The 18,241-nt window shown below is 46.3% G+C and overlaps 1 protein-coding gene across 1 annotated transcript in view; it reads left to right on the top strand.

The window, feature by feature from the left end:
• LOC139374550 (lysyl oxidase homolog 3B-like) overlaps positions 1–17,320 on the top strand; it is a 74,610-nt gene extending 57,290 nt beyond the window's left edge. Inside the window, exons 11-16 of the mRNA XM_071115542.1 lie at positions 4,164–4,334; positions 6,519–6,674; positions 8,890–8,953; positions 9,127–9,222; positions 13,302–13,545; positions 17,278–17,320. Of these exons, the coding sequence (XP_070971643.1) occupies positions 4,164–4,334; positions 6,519–6,674; positions 8,890–8,953; positions 9,127–9,222; positions 13,302–13,545; positions 17,278–17,320 (774 nt within the window). The remainder of the gene's footprint in view (positions 1–4,163; positions 4,335–6,518; positions 6,675–8,889; positions 8,954–9,126; positions 9,223–13,301; positions 13,546–17,277) is intronic.
• The last annotated feature ends 921 nt before the right edge of the window (positions 17,321–18,241 follow it).

The following is an 18,241-nucleotide window of genomic DNA, read 5'->3' as shown; positions in this document are numbered from 1 at the left end:
AGAAACCTAGAGAGGAACCAGGCTATGTGGGGTGGCCAGTCCTCTTCTGGCTGTGCTGGGTTGAGATTATAACAGAACACGGCAAGATGTTCAAATGTTCATAAATTACCAGCATGGTCAAATAATAATAATCACAGGCAGAACAGTTGAAACTGGAGCAGCAGCATGGCCAGGTGGACTGGGGACAGCAAGGAGTCATCATGCCAGGTAGTAATGAGGCATGGTCCTAGGGCTCAGGTCCTCCGAGAGAGAGAAAGAAAGAGAGAAGGAGAGAATTAGAGAACGCACACTTCAGGACACCGAATAGGACAGATTCACACAGGACACCGAATAGGACAGGAGAAGTACTCCAGATATAACAAACTGACCCTAGCCCCCCGACACATAAACTACTGCAGCATAAATACTGGAGGCTGAGACAGGAGGGGTCAGGAGACACTGTGGCCCCATCCGATGATACCCCCGGACAGGGCCAAACAGGAAGGATATAACCCCACCCACTTTGCCAAAGCACAGCCCCCACACCACTAGAGGGATATCTTCAACCACCAACTTACCATCCTGAGACAAGGCCGAGTATAGCCCACAAAGATCTCCGCCACGCCACAACCCAAGGGGTGGCGCCAACCCAGACAGGAAGATCACATCAGTGACTCAACTCTTATGTTCTATTCTATTATGTTCTGTTCTATTCTATTCTATTATGTTATGTTCTATTCTATTATGTTCTATTCTATTATGTTCTGTTCTATTCTGTTCTGTTCTACTATGTTCTGTTCTATTATGTTCTGTTCTATTCTATTATGTTCTGTTCTATTCTATTATGTTCTATTCTATTATGTTACGTTCTGTTCTACTATGTTCTGTTCTATTATGTTCTGTTCTACTATGTTCTGTTCTATTATGTTCTATTCTATTATATTATGTTCTATTCTGTTCTGTTCTATTCTATTATGTTATGTTCTATTCTATTATGTTCTATTCTATTATGTTCTGTTCTACTATGTTCTGTTCTATTATGTTCTGTTCTACTATGTTCTGTTCTACTATGTTCTGTTCTATTATGTTCTATTCTACTATGTTCTATTTTATTATGTTCTGTTCTATTATGTTATGTTCTATTCTATTATGTTCTATTCTATTATGTTCTGTTCTATTATATTATGTTCTGTTCTATTCTATTATGTTATATTCTATTATGTTCTGTTCTATTATGTTCTATTCTATTATGTTCTATTCTATTATGTTCTGTTCTATTCTATTATGTTATATTCTATTATGTTCTGTTCTACTATGTTCTGTTCTATTATGTTCTGTTCTATTCTATTATGTTCTGTTCTACTATGTTCTGTTCTGTTTTATTCCATTCTGTTCTATTCTGTTCTATTATGTTCTGTTCTGTTCTGTTCTGTTCTGTTCTATTATGTTATATTCTGTTCTGTTCTATAATGTTCTGTTCTATTCTGTTTTATTCCATTCTGTTCTATTATGTTCTGTTCTATTATGTTCTATTCTATTTTGTTATATTCTATTCTATTATGTTCTTATTTATTCTGTTATGTTCTATTCTATTCTGTTCTATTCTGTTCTATTCTATTATGTTCTGATCTATTCTGTTCTATTCTGTTCTATTCTATTATGTTCTATTCTATTCATTGCAGTCATTGTCATATCCTGTTTTACTGATAAAATGATGTTAATATGATCATAGAGAACAAACTAAGTAAAAGTTTAGTCAAGCAATTTAGTTTAGCAAAGAGGGGGATATATTGTTTACTGTGAATCTTAAACTGTTTATTGATCAATGACGTGTTGACATTGGTAATAGATTCCTGATCGAGCAGGAGTGTTTGCCTCAGTAATGTTCAATACAATGTTAGTAGTATTGTGATGAGAGACGTAAACCTGGATGCATCCTGACTATGTGATGTGTGTAATGACGTCCTTTACTCTCATCAAACACATGCCTTTAACCCATAAATCAAAGTATCCATCACAAATGCACCCTAATCCCTACAAAGTGCACTACTTTTGATCAAAGCCCTATGGGCCCTGGTAAAAAGTAGTACATTATATAGGGAATAGGGTGCCATTTGGATGGCAGAGATTCAATCAGATCAAGCCTTAACAGATACAGTGCCTTGCGAAAGTATTCGGCCCCCTTGAACTTTGCGACCTTTTGCCATATTTCAGGCTTCAAACATGAAGAATCAACAACAAGTGGGACACAATCATGAAGTGGAACGACATTTATTGGATATTTCAAACTTTTTTAACAAATCAAAAACTGAAAAATTGGGCGTGCAAAATTATTCAGCCCCTTTACTTTCAGTGCAGCAAACTCTCTCCAGAAGTTCAGTGAGGATCTCTGAATGATCCAATGTTGACCTAAATGACTAATGATGATAAATACAATCCACCTGTGTGTAATCAAGTCTCCGTATAAATGCACCTGCACTGTGATAGTCTCAGAGGTCCGTTAAAAGCGCAGAGAGCATCATGAAGAACAAGGAACACACCAGGCAGGTCCGAGATACTGTTGTGAAGAAGTTTAAAGCCGGATTTGGATACAAAAAGATTTCCCAAGCTTTAACCATCCCAAGGAGCACTGTGCAAGCGATAATATTGAAATGGAAGGAGTATCAGACCACTGCAAATCTACCAAGACCTGGCCGTCCCTCTAAACTTTCAGCTCATACAAGGAGAAGACTGATCAGAGATGCAGCCAAGAGGCCCATGATCACTCTGGATGAACTGCAGAGATCTACAGCTGAGGTGGGAGACTCTGTCCATAGGACAACAATCAGTCGTATATTTCACAAATCTGGCCTTTATGGAAGAGTGGCAAGAAGAAAGCCATTTCCTAAAGATATCCATAAAAAGTGTCGTTTAAAGTTTGCCACAAGCCACCTGGGAGACACACCAAACATGTGGAAGAAGGTGCTCTGGTCAGATGAAACCAAAATGGAACTTTTTGGCAACAATGCAAAACGTTATGTTTGGCGTAAAAGCAACACAGCTCATCACCCTGAACACACCATCCCCACTGTCAAACATGGTGGTGGCAGCATCATAGTTTGGGCCTGCTTTTCTTCAGCAGGGACAGGGAAGATGGTTAAAATTGATGGGAAGATGGATGGAGCCAAATACAGGACCATTCTGGAAGAAAACCTGATGGAGTCTGCAAAAGACCTGAGACTGGGACGGAGATTTGTCTTCCAACAAGACAATGATCCAAAACATAAAGCAAAATCTACAATGGAATGGTTCAAAAATAAACATATCCAGGTGTTAGAATGGCCAAGTCAAAGTCCAGACCTGAATCCAATCGAGAATCTGTGGAAAGAACTGAAAACTGCTGTTCACAAATGCTCTCCATCCAACCTCACTGAGCTCGAGCTGTTTTGCAAGGAGGAATGGGAAAGAATTTCAGTCTCTCGATGTGCAAAACTGCTAGAGACATACCCCAAGCGACTTACAGCTGTAATCGCAGCAAAAGGTGGCGCTACAAAGTATTAACTTAAGGGGGCTGAATCATTTTGCACGCCCAATTTTTCAGTTTTTGATTTGTTAAAAAAGTTTGAAATATCCAATAAATGTCATTCCACTTCATGATTGTGTCCCACTTGTTGTTGATTCTTCACAAAACAATACAGTTTTATATCTTTATGTTTGAAGCCTGAAATGTGGCAAAAGGTCGCAAAGTTCAAGGGGGCCGAATACTTTCGCAAGGCACTCTAGCTGACTCCTGCATTGCTGTGACAGAGTTGGAACTGTGTTAAAGCTTACAACATTCCACTGTTCCAAATTGTATCAAGGCTATGTGGGATTATTACTAATCCAATGGCAACGTCCAATGGCAACGTCCAATGGCAACGTCCAATGGCAACATCCAATGGCAACATCCAATGGCAACGTCCGCAATAGGGATAACGCCGGGAACTGCTTGCTGATTTAACGTAGTTCCGACATCGCCTAAATAAAAACAATGAAACTGCTATGCAGTTGTCGGTTATCGAAGGGTTAAGGCAGAACTGATTGAATCAAAGTGCTGTATGTCTGGATAAACGCCCTGTGTTCAGCCAGACCGTAATCGCCCATACTAACCCCAATCCACACACTCCCCCTGCCCTCCGCTTCCTAACCCGTCTGCCCAACCACAGATCCGCCTGACAGGGGGCCGTACGCGGTATGAGGGGCGGGTGGAGGTGCTGAGCACAGAGGCTAACGGGACCAGGAGCTGGGGCCTGATATGTGGAGGGGCCTGGGGCACCAAGGAGGCCATGGTGGCCTGCAGACAGCTGGGGCTAGGCTACGCTAACCACGGCCTGCAAGTAGGTGTATTAACCAAGCTAACAGCTTGTACAGTGCTAATAGAACATGCTTAAACCAGGTTATAACCATGGACTACAATTACCATGAATCTCCAACCTCGGATTTGTTCCGCAGATCTCATGGCTAGGGATCTCTGGCTAGGGATCTCATGGCTAGGGATCTCTGGCTAGGGATCTCATGGCTAGGGATCTCATGGCTAGGGACCTCATGGCTAGGGATCTCATGGCTATGGACCTCTGGCTAGGGATCTCATGGCTAGGGACCTCATGGCTAGGGATCTCATGGCTAGGGATCTCATGGCTAGGGATCTCATGGCTAGGGACCTCATGGCTAGGGACCTCTGGCTAGGGACCTCTGTCTCAAACCTCAAACCTCTGTCTCAAACAGTGGTATTCAAAGTCGGCTGAGTTTTTCCCCACGAAAGGGCTTCATTACAGACAGAAATACTCCTCAGTTTCATCAGCTGTCCGGCTGGCTGGTCTAAGACGATCCCGCAGGTGAAGAAGCCGGATGTTGAGGTCCTGGGTGGTTACATGTGGTCTGCGGTTGTGAGGACGGTTGAACGTACCGCCAAATTCTCTAAAACGACGCTTCTGGTGGACATTCCTGCAGTCAGCACACCAGTTGCACACTCCCTCAAAACTTGAGACATCTGTGACATTGTGTTGTGTGACAAAACTGCACATTTTAGAGTGACCTTTTATTGTCCCCAGCACAAGGGGCACCTCTGTAATGATCATGCTGTTCACCTTTTATAAGAGTACATATTATTGTAAGGAACAATATACAAATGTTTTTGAGAAAGATAATTTGAAAGATACAACTTTATTGAGTAAATATATTTATTGGTTTGTTTTTCTTTTTGATAAAAAGGTTTATTTGTCGACGTAAAAATCCAAATGTACCGATTTGAAGGTTGTTTCAGTAGATTTGGGGTGCGGAAAAATAACTGTAGAAATAATGGGGTTCCATGAAATTCTGGGTCCCCGCTGAAAACGTTTGAATACCACTAGTCTTAAAAACTGGACCAAGACTATATCCTCATGGTTGGAGAACCGTCTTAAACATGGGTGACATTTGGACTCCTCTCTCAGGCTACCTCATCACGAGAGTGTTAACCTCTCAGTCTACCTCATCACGAGAGTGTTAACCTTTCAGGCTACCTCATCACGAGAGTGTTAACCTCTCAGGCTACCTCATCACGAGATTGTTAACCTCTCAGGCTACCTCATCACGAGAGTGTTAACCTCTCAGGCTACCTCATCACGAGAGTGTTAACCTCTCAGGCTACCTCATCACGAGATTGTTAACCTCTCAGGCTACCTCATCACGAGAGTGTTAACCTCTCAGGCTACCTCATCACGAGAGTGTTAACCTCTCAGGCTACCTCATCACAAGATTGTTAACCTCTCAGGCTACCTCATCACGAGAGTGTTAACCTCTCAGGCTACCTCATCACGAGAGTGTTAACCTCTCAGGCTACCTCATCACGAGAGTGTTAACCTCTCAGGCTACCTCATCACGAGAGTGTTAACCTCTCAGGCTACCTCATCACGAGAGTGTTAACCTCCCAGGCTACCTCATCACGAGAGTGTTAACCATAACAGCCAACCATAACATGCCAGGTAGCGACATCTCATTGGTTCTCCCAACCCACCAGGAAGGAACCAATGTGGCTCCCCGCTCCATGACTCACCCTGACATGTTCACCTTGACATGTTCACCCTGACATGTTCACCTTGACATGTTCACCTTGACATGTTCACCCTGACATGTTCACCCTGACATGTTCACCCTGACATGTTCACCCTGACATGTTCACCCTGACATGTTCACCCTGACATGTTCACCCTGACATGTTCACCCTGACATGTTATTCTGTGAGTCTATGAACAAACCCCACAGCTGCTGCTGCATCAGCAAACCCCTGACCCTCAGGACTGTGCACAGACTAGACTTTGGAGGAAGCACAGACAGGCTACAGCAGTGTTTCTCATCTCCAGTCCTCGACTATCCCGAACAAACACCTCTGATTCAACTAGTCAAGGGTTTGATGATTAACTTACTAGTTTAATCAGGTGGTCCGAGGCTACAGCAACAACCAGTACTGTTGGGGTTATTCCAGGACTGGAGTTGAGACAGGAGGTGCCCTCTCACTGACTTCCCCTAGGGCCCTTCTGCAGGTGCGTATCGTGGGAGGCAGGACGTACTATGAGGGCCGTGTGGAGGTTCAGGTGGGGGCGCGGTGGGGCACGGTGTGTTCTGCCAGCTGGACCACTAAAGAGGCCATGGTAGTCTGCAGACAGCTAGGCCTGGGATACTCCATGCATGCCATCACTGTGAGTAAGACTGGGAGAAGCAGAAATCAATTCCTTCACAGTATGATGTGTGTTGGAAGTATGATACTGTACTATAGAGCTGGGACAGGTCATATAAAGCTGGGACAGGTCGTATAGAGCTGGGACAGGTGGTATAGAGATGGGACAGGTAGTATAGAGCTGGGACAGGTAGAATAGAGCAGGGACAGGTAGTATAGAGCTGGGTCAGGTAGTATAGAGCTGGGACAGGTTGTATAGAGCTGGGACAGGTAGAATAGAGCTGGGACAGGTAGTATAGAGCTGGGACAGGTAGTATAGAGCTGGGACAGGTAGTATAGAGCTGGGACAGGTAGTATAGAGCTGGGACAGGTTGTATAGAGATGGGACAGGTAGTATAGAGCTGGGACAGGTAGTATAGAGCTGGGACAGGTAGTATAGAGCTGGGACAGGTAGTATAGAGCTGGGACAGGTAGTATAGAGCTGGGACAGGTTGTATAGAGCTGGGACAGGTAGTATAGAGCTGGGACAGGTAGTATAGAGCTGGGACAGGTAGTATAGAGCCGGGACAGGTAGTACAGAGCCGGGACAGGTAGTATAGAGCTGGGACAGGTCGTATAGAGCTGGGACAGGTAGTATAGAGCTGGGACAGGTAGTATAGAGCTGGGACAGGTAGTATAGAGCTGGGACAGGTGGGATAAAGCGTCAGTGATGTCATCATGTAGGTAGGCTCCCCGCACTGTATCTGACTAGAGCGCCAGTGATGTCATCATAGAGCGCCAGTGATGTCATCATGTAGGTAGGCTACCAGCACTGTATCTGACTAGAGCGCTAGCATGATAGAGCACCAGTGATGTCATCATGTAGGTTACCCCAACGTATCTGACGAGCGCCAGTGATGTCATCATAGAGCACAGTGATGTCATCATGTAGACTATACCCCCCTGTATCTGACTAGAGCGCTAGTGATGTCATCATGTAGACTATACCCCCCCTGTTTCTGACTAGAGCACCAGTGATGTCATCATGTAGACTATACCCCCCTGTATCTGAATAGAGCGCCAGTGATGTCATCATGTAGACTATACCCCCCTGTATCTGACTAGAGCGCCAGTGATGTCATCATAGAGTGCCAGTGTCAAGACCAGAGGTGACATTCGCTGTAGACAAAACCATCAGTAGAGTTTAAAATGAAACCTATTTAACTTGGGACATGGGAATTTAACCGCAAACGGTATTTTTATGTGCACTACGCCATCACACACAGCCTTTTATCCCCAACAAGCCAATTTGATGGAAACACAACTCTTGGTAAAATGAGAATATTGTTTTCATGCAGACTTTAGAATATTCATGTGAAAATGTGTTGCCAATTGGATGGAAACCTAGCTATGCTAACCTATTTGACATATCACCCCTCACCTCTCCACCAAGATAGCTGGTTTGTGGTGATCGTTTCACTCCTCACCTCTCCACCAAAGATAGCTGGTGTGTGGTGATTGTTTCACTCCTCACCTCTCCACCAAAGATAGCTGGTGTGTGGTGATCGTTTCACTCCTCACCTCTCCACCAAGATAGCTGGTGTGTGGTGATCGTTTCACCCCTCACCTCTCCACCAAGATAGCTGGTGTGTGGTGATCGTTTCACCCCCTCACCTCTCCACCAAGATAGCTGGTGTGTGGTGATCGTTTCACTCCTCACCTCTCCACCAAGATAGCTGGTGTGTGGTGATCGTTTCACTCCTCACCTCTCCACCAAGATAGCTGGTGTGTGGTGATCGTTTCACCTCTCACGTCGCCACCAAGATAGCTGGTGTGTGGTGATCGTTTCACCCTTCACCTCTCCACCAAGATAGCTGGTGTGTGGTGATCGTTTCACCCCTCACCTCTCCACCAAGATAGCTGGTGTGTGGTGATCGTTTCACCCCTCACGTCTCCACCAAGATAGCTGGTGTGTGGTGATCGTATCACCCCTCACCTCTCCACCAAGATAGCTGGTGTGTGGTGATCGTTTTGGCACCTTTCAGATGGGTGCTACACATTGGTAGAGGAAGAGGTTTTCCCATTACTACATAAAGCTCTTTGAGCTACAGGAAAAGCACTCCAATCAATTATTATTATTATTATCATAACCTATTGCCAAGTGTCCCTTGTAAAATAGGTCTCAATGGGACTTCCTGGATAAATCAAGGTTTGATGATAACCTCCTGCTATTTGTTTGTGTTTCCCCTGTTGCCAAGGAAACATGGTACTGGGACAGTAGTAACGTGACCGAGATGGTGATGAGTGGAGTGAAATGTACAGGTAGGGTTGTGAAACTCCTGGTAATTTACCAAATATTAAACAAAAAAACGTATTTATATAGTTTACATGTTATGAAAATTCCTTAAAATCCTTGAAAATTACAAAAGAAATCAGATTAGTTTAGTGGTAAATTTCAGAAAAGTGTCTAATAACATCCCCTTCCCTTTGTATAGGAAACGAGATGTCTCTGAGCCACTGCCAGCATCACAGGACTGTCAGCTGTCAGAAGACTGCTGCCAAGTTCTCTGCTGGGGTCATCTGCTCAGAGAGTGAGTTCCTGAAGGACCTGTTGGGCTGGATATTCTTCAGGGCTTCTTAGCTCCATGTGTTCCAGGTGTTTGTAAGGGCACGGACGACAGATTGAGGTGGTTTAATAACCACATAGAGCAGGAACGGCATGGCACAGTGAATGGGCTAAGGCATTTTAAGGTATTGCTTGGCAATTGTTTTAACCAAGAGTGTGTTTAATTCTGAAAAAGTGGAAATACAACAGTGAATTATATAATGCATGAGTTCTAATGTCAATCAATTAATCAAACGTATTTATAAAGCCCTTTTTACATCAGCTGATATCTCAACGTGCTGTACAGAAACCCAGCCTAAAACCCCAAACAGCAAGCAATGCAGATGTACCAGTGATGTCATCGCGGCAAATAGCAACGCGCACGGCAAATAGCAACGCGCTCGACAAATAGCAACGAGCGCGGCAAATAGCAACGAGCGCGGCAAATAGCAACGAGCGCGGCAAATAGCAACGAGCGCGGCAAATAGCAACGAGCGCGACAAATAGCAACGCGTGCGACAAATAGCAACGAGCGCGACAAATAGCAACGAGCGCGACAAATAGCAACGCGCGCGACAAATAGCAACGCGCGCGACAAATAGCAACGCGCAAGACAAATAGCAACGCGCACGACAAATAGCAACGCGCACGACAAATAGCAACGCGCACGACAAATAGCAACGCGCATGACAAATAGCAACGCGCACGACAAATAGCAACGCGCACGACAAATAGCAACGCGCACGGCAAATAGCAACGAGCACGCCAAATAGCAATGCGCACCGCAAATAGCAACGCGCACGACAAATAGCAACGCGCACGACAAATAGCAACGCGCACGACAAATAGCAACGCGCACGACAAATAGCAACGCGCACGGCAAATAGCAACGAGCACGCCAAATAGCAATGCGCACCGCAAATAGCAACGCGCACGACAAATAGCAACGCGCACGACAAATAGCAACGCGCACGACAAATAGCAACGCGCAAGACAAATAGCAACGCGCACGGCAAATCGCAACGCGCACGGCAAATCGCAACGCGCACCGCAAATAGCAACGCGCACCGCAAATAGCTTACCAAACAGCTGATTGTTGAGTTGCAGCTGTCATTGAAAAGCAGTTAACTATCGCAATATTTCTAAATACAATCGTAGGAAAACATAGTTTAGAAAGCAAATGGTTATTGCTGAAAAGAGAAGAAAAAATAAAAAATAAATAAAAACACTCAACGAGCACAGCAACGAGCACGGCAAATAGCAACGAGCACGACAAATAGCAACGAGCACGGCAAATAGCAACGCGCAAGACAAATAGCAACGAGCACGACAAATAGCAACGCGCACGACAAATAGCAACGAGCACGACAAATAGCAACGAGCACGACAAATAGCAACGAGCACGACAAATAGCAACGAGCACGACAAATAGCAACGAGCACGACAAATAGCAACGAGCACGACAAATAGCAACGAGCACGACAAATAGCAACGAGCGCGGCAAATAGCAACGAGCACGACAAATAGCAACGAGCGCGGCAAATAGCTTACCAAACAGCTGATTGTTGAGTTGCAGCTGTCATTGAAAAGCAGTTAACTATCGCAATATTTCTAAATACAATCGTAGGAAAAACATAGTTTAGAAAGCAAATGGTTATTGCTGAAAAGAGAAGACAAAAAAAAAAAAAAAAACACTCATCTAGTTATCAAAATTCTCAACTCCCAATTGAGGGAACAGTAGCCTCTTCTTGACACCAGCGTATACCCAGCGAGAGCAGCGTATACCCAGCGAGAGCAGCGCATACCCAGGGAGAGCAGCGTATACCCGCGGAGAGCAGAGTATACCCGGGGAGAGCAGCGTAGACCCAGCGAGAGCAGCTTATACACGGGGAGAGCAGCGTATACCCACGGAGAGCAGAGTATACCCGGGGAGAGCAGCGTAGACCCAGCGAGAGCAGCTTATACACGGGGAGAGCAGCGTATACCCACGGAGAGCAGAGTATACCCGGGGAGAGCAGCGTATACCCAGCGAGAGCAGCGTATACACGGGGAGAGCAGCGTATACCCGCGGAGAGCAGAGTATACCCGGGGAGAGCAGCGTATACCCAGCGAGAGCAGCGTATACACGGGGAGAGCAGCGTATACCCGCGGAGAGCAGAGTATACCCGGGGAGAGCAGCGTATACCCAGCGAGAGCAGCGCATACCCAGGGAGAGCAGCGTATACCCGCGGAGAGCAGAGTATACCCGGGGAGAGCAGCGTAGACCCAGCGAGAGCAGCGTATACACGGGGAGAGCAGCGTATACCCACGGAGAGCAGAGTATACCCGGGGAGAGCAGCGTAGACCCAGCGAGAGCAGCTTATACACGGGGAGAGCAGCGTATACCCACGGAGAGCAGAGTATACCCGGGGAGAGCAGCGTATACCCAGCGAGAGCAGCGTATACACGGGGAGAGCAGCGTATACCCGCGGAGAGCAGAGTATACCCGGGGAGAGCAGCGTATACCCAGCGAGAGCAGCGTATACACGGGGAGAGCAGCGTATACCCGCGGAGAGCAGAGTATACCCGGGGAGAGCAGCGTATACCCAGCGAGAGCAGCGCATACCCAGGGAGAGCAGCGTATACCCGCGGAGAGCAGAGTATACCCGGGGAGAGCAGCGTAGACCCAGCGAGAGCAGCTTATACACGGGGAGAGCAGCGTATACCCACGGAGAGCAGAGTATACCCGGGGAGAGCAGCGTAGACCCAGCGAGAGCAGCTTATACACGGGGAGAGCAGCGTATACCCGCGGAGAGCAGAGTATACCCGGGGAGAGCAGCGTATACCCAGCGAGAGAAGCGTATACACGGGGAGAGCAGCGTATACCCGCGGAGAGCAGAGTATACCCGGGGAGAGCAGCGTATACCCAGCGAGAGCAGCGTATACACGGGGAGAGCAGCGTATACCCGCGGAGAGCAGAGTATACCCGGGGAGAGCAGCGTATACCCAGCGAGAGAAGCGTATACACGGGGAGAGCAGCGTATACACGGGGAGAGCAGCGTATAACCGGGGAGAGCAGCGTATACCCGGCGAGAGCAGCGTATACCCGGGGAGAGCAGCGTATACACGGGGAGAGCAGCGTATACCCGGAGAGAGCAGCGTATACCCGGGGAAAATTCAGTAAATTAGCTTCCCACACCTGACCTGACCCCACTCTGACACACCCTGAATTGACCCCACTCTGACACACCCTGAACTGACCCCACTCTGACACACCCTGAACTGACCCCACTCTGCCACACCCTGAACTGACCCCACTCTGCCACACCCTGAACTGACCCCACTCTGACGCACCCTGAACTGACCCCGCTCTGCCATACCCTGAACTGACCCCACTCTGACACACCCTGAACTGACCCCACTCTGACGCACCCTGAACTGACCCCACTCTGACACACCCTGAACTGACCCCACTCTGACGCACCCTGAACTGACCCCACTCTGACGCACCCTGAACTGACCCCACTCTGACACACCCTGAACTGACCCCACTCTGACACACCCTGAACTGACCCCACTCTGACACACCCTGAACTGACCCCACTCTGACACACCCTGAACTGACCCCACTTTGACGCACCCTGAACTGACCCCACTCTGACACACCCTGAACTGACCCCACTCTGACACACCCTGAACTGACCCCACTCTGACGCACCCTGAAGTGACCCCACTCTGACACACCCTGAACTGACCCCACTCTGACACACCCTGAACTGACCCCACTCTGACACACCCTGAACTGACCCCACTCTGACACACCCTGAACTGACCCCACTCTGACGCATCCTGGGTTTAGCTAAACTGACCCCACTGTTCTAAACAGCCAACATAAAACAAGTGGCAATGGAAATTACTGCGCAGTACATGTTGACAGTTTGACCGTTCCTCCTCCCCTCCCTCCTCCCCTCCTCCTCCTCTCCTCCTCTCTCCTCCTCCCCCTCCTCCTCTTTCCTCCTCCCCCTCCTCCTCCCCTCCTCCTCCTCTCCTCGTCTCTCCTCCTCCTCTCCCCCTCTCTCCTCCCAGCTGCATCTGACCTGGTCCTGAATGCTCCCCTGGTCCAGCAGTCCGTGTACATTGAGGACCGCCCGCTCCACATGTTGTACTGCGCAGCGGAGGAGAACTGTCTGTCTAAGTCTGCTGCTAGTGCTAACTGGCCCTACGGACACCGCCGCCTGCTACGGTTCTCCTCTCAGATCCACAACATCGGACGGGCCGACTTCAGGCCCAAGGCTGGACGCCACTCCTGGGTCTGGCACGCCTGTCACGGGTAACTATGGCAACCTAGTCATCTAGCGCAGTGGTTTCCAACCTGTGGTCCGCAGGGGTGCTGCAGGTGGTCCGCCAATTATTTTCAATAAAATAAAACAAATTATAACAGTTGGGAGTATTTACGGTATAATAAGTAGTTTTACATTACCTTAACATTACATTACCTTTAACCATGCATTACCTTTACATATACCTTTAACAATACATTACCTTTTACAATACATTACATTTACCTTACCTTTACCTTACCGTTAAGAATACATTACATTTACCTTACATTTACCACTACATTACCTTTACATTACCGTTAAGAATACATTACCTTTAACAATACATTACCTTTACATTACCGTTAAGAATACATTACCTTTAACAATACATTACCTTTACATTACCGTTAAGAATACATTACCTTTAACAATACATTACCTTTACATTACCGTTAAGAATACATTACCTTTAACAATACATTACCTTTACCTTACCATTAAGAATACATTACCTTTAACAATACATTACCTTTACCTTACCATTAAGAATACATTACCTTTAACAATACATTACCTTTACCTTACCTTTAACATTACATTACTTTCGTTGACAGTCTCTCTCTAGTGATGGTTTTAAACATTTAGAAACAGCAGCACTGTGCTGTAGTCGTTGACAGTCTCTCTCTAGTCGTGGTTTTAAACATTTAGAAACAGCAGCACTGTGCTGTAGTCGTTGACAGTCTCTCTCTAGTCGTGGTTTTAAACGTTTTGAAATCTCACAGTATCAACTTTGATATAGCTTTCGTTTAAGCCTGTTACGTTACTGCAGACACGGACATCTGAGCCATCCGATTGGCCAGCGGTAGGCCTATAGTGCACTTGATTTGCCCTCTGGGCCCACCAGACACATGAAATGGTTCCAAATAGCAACAGTTCGCCTACCCGGCACACAGGGCAGCTGAATCAGGTGCACCTACCACCAACAGCCTGAGATTAATAATAAAAAAATAGGAACACAATGCTTTATCTTTGTTTTGTTTTTACAGAAATCTCATAGATACCCCTGACCTATACTCTCAGATCAGATACCCCTGACCTATACTCCCAGATCAGATACCCCTGACCTATACTCTCAGATCAGATACCCCTGACCTATACTCTCAGATCAGATACCCCTGACCTATACTCTCAGATCAGATACCCCTGACCTATACTCTCAGATCAGATACCCCTGACCTATACTCTCAGATCAGATACCCCTGACCTATACTCTCAGATCAGATACCCCTGACCTATACTCTCAGATCAGATACCCCTGACCTATACTCTCAGATCAGATACCCCTGACCTATACTCTCAGATCAGATACCCCTGACCTATACTGTCAGATCAGATACCCCTGACCTATACTCTCAGATCAGATACCCCTGACCTATACTCTCAGATCAGATACCCCTGACCTATACTCTCAGATCAGATACCCCTGACCTATACTCTCAGATCAGATACCCCTGACCTATACTCTCATATCAGATATCCCTGACCTATACTCTCAGATCAGATACCCCTGACCTATACTCTCAGATCAGATACCCCTGACCTATACTCTCAGATCAGATACCCCTGACCTATACTCTCAGATCAGATACCCCTGACCTATACTGTCAGATCAGATACCCCTGACCTATACTCTCAGATCAGATAGCCCTGACCTATACTCTCAGATCAGATACCCCTGACCTATACTCTCAGATCAGATACCCCTGACCTCTAATCTCAGATCAGATACCCCTGACCTATACTCTCAGATCAGATACCCCTGACCTATACTCTCAGATCAGATACCCCTGACCTATACTCTCATATCAGATATCCCTGACCTATACTCTCAGATCAGATACCCCTGACCTATACTCTCAGATCAGATACCCCTGACCTATACTCTCAGATCAGATACCCCTGACCTATACTCTCATATCAGATACCCCTGACCTATACTCTCAGATCAGATACCCCTGACCTATACTCTCAGATCAGATACCCCTGACCTATACTCTCATATCAGATATCCCTGACCTATACTCTCAGATCAGATAGCCCTGACCTATACTCTCAGATCAGACACCCCTGACCTATACTCTCAGATCAGATAGCCCTGACCTATACTCTCAGATCAGATAGCCCTGACCTATACTCTCAGATCAGATACCCCTGACCTATACTCTCAGATCAGATACCCCTGACCTATACTCTCAGATCAGATACCCCTGACCTATACTCTCATATCAGATACCCCTGACCTATACTCTCAGATCAGATACCCCTGACCTATACTCTCAGATCAGATACCCCTGACCTATACTCTCATATCAGATACCCCTGACCTATACTCTCAGATCAGATACCCCTGACCTATACTCTCAGATCAGATACCCCTGACCTATACTCTCATATCAGATATCCCTGACCTATACTCTCAGATCAGATAGCCCTGACCTATACTCTCAGATCAGACACCCCTGACCTATACTCTCAGATCAGATAGCCCTGACCTATACTCTCAGATCAGATAGCCCTGACCTATACTCTCAGATCAGATACCCCTGACCTATACTCTCAGATCAGATACCCCTGACCTATACTCTCAGATCAGATATCCCTGACCTATACTCTCAGATCAGATAGCCCTGACCTATACTCTCAGATCAGATAACCCTGACCTATACTCTCAGATCAGATAGCCCTGACCTATACTCTCAGATCAGATACCCCTGACCTATACTCTCATATCAGATATCCCTGACCTATACTGTCAGATCAGATACCCCTGACCTATACTCTCAGATCAGATAGCCCTGACCTATACTCTCAGATCAGATACCCCTGACCTATACTGTCAGATCAGATACCCCTGACCTATACTCTCAGATCAGATAGCCCTGACCTATACTCTCAGATCAGATAGCCCTGACCTATACTCTCAGATCAGATAGCCCTGACCTATACTCTCAGATCAGATACCCCTGACCTATACTCTCAGATCAGATACCCCTGACCTATACTCTCAGATCAGATACCCCTGACCTATACTGTCAGATCAGATACCCCTGACCTATACTGTCAGATCAGATACCCCTGACCTATACTCTCAGATCAGATACCCCTGACCTATACTCTCAGATCAGATACCCCTGACCTATACTCTCATATCAGATACCCCTGACCTATACTGTCAGATCAGATACCCCTGACCTATACTCTCATATCAGATATCCCTGACCTATACTCTCATATCAGATATCCCTGACCTATACTCTCATATCAGATATCCCTGACCTATACAGTCAAATCAGATACCCCTGACCTATACTCTCATATCAGATATCCCTGACCTATACTGTCAGATCAGATACCCCTGACCTATACTCTCAGATCAGATAGCCCTGACCTATACTCTCAGATCAGATACCCCTGACCTATACTCTCAGATCAGATATCCCTGACCTATACTCCCAGATCAGATAGCCCTGACCTATACTCTCAGATCAGATAGCCCTGACCTATACTCTCAGATCAGATAGCCCTGACCTATACTCTCAGATCAGATAGCCCTGACCTATACTGTCAGATCAGATAGCCCTGACCTATACTCTCAGATCAGATACCCCTGACCTATACTCTCAGATCAGATATCCCTGACCTATACTCTCATATCAGATACCCCTGACCTATACTCTCAGATCAGACACCCCTGACCTATACTCTCAGATCAGATACCGATGACCTCTAATCTCAGATCAGATATCCCTGACCTATACTCTCAGATCAGAGACCCCTGACCTATACTCTCAGATCAGATACCCCTGACCTATACTCTCAGATCAGATAGTCCTGACCTATACTCTCAGATCAGATAGTCCTGACCTATACTCTCAGATCAGATACCCCTGACCTATACTCTCAGATCAGATACCCCTGACCTATACTCTCAGATCAGATAGCCCTGACCTATACTCTCAGATCAGATAGCCCTGACCTATACTCTCAGATCAGATACCCCTGACCTATACTCTCAGATCAGATAGCCCTGACCTATACTCTCAGATCAGATAGCCCTGACCTATACTCTCAGATCAGATATTCCTGACCTATACTCTCAGATCAGATACCCCTGACCTATACTCTCAGATCAGATACCCCTGACCTATACTCTCAGATCAGATAGCCCTGACCTATACTCTCAGATCAGATAGCCCTGACCTATACTCTCAGATCAGATACCCCTGACCTATACTCTCAGATCAGATAGCCCTGACCTATACTTTCAGATCAGATATCCCTGACCTATACTCTCAGATCAGATACCCCTGACCTATACTCTCAGATCAGATACCCCTGACCTATACTCTCAGATCAGATACCCCTGACCTATACTCTCAGATCAGATAGTCCTGACCTATACTCTCAGATCAGATACCCCTGACCTATACTCTCAGATCACATACCCCTGACCTATACTCTCAGATCAGATATCCCTGACCTATACTGTCAGATCAGATACCCCTGACCTATACTCTCAGATCAGATACCCTTGAACTATACTCTCAGATCAGATATCCCTGACCTATACTCTCAGATCAGATACCCTTGAACTATACTCTCAGATCAGATATCCCTGACCTATACTGTCAGATCAGATACCCC

The sequence above is a fragment of the Oncorhynchus clarkii genome, chromosome 19, assembly GCF_045791955.1.
Source record: "Oncorhynchus clarkii lewisi isolate Uvic-CL-2024 chromosome 19, UVic_Ocla_1.0, whole genome shotgun sequence".
In the NCBI taxonomy this organism is placed as follows: Eukaryota; Metazoa; Chordata; class Actinopteri; order Salmoniformes; family Salmonidae; genus Oncorhynchus; species Oncorhynchus clarkii.
Note: the sequence above shows the minus strand (reverse complement) of the source record. Positions and strands in the feature narration are given on the sequence as shown.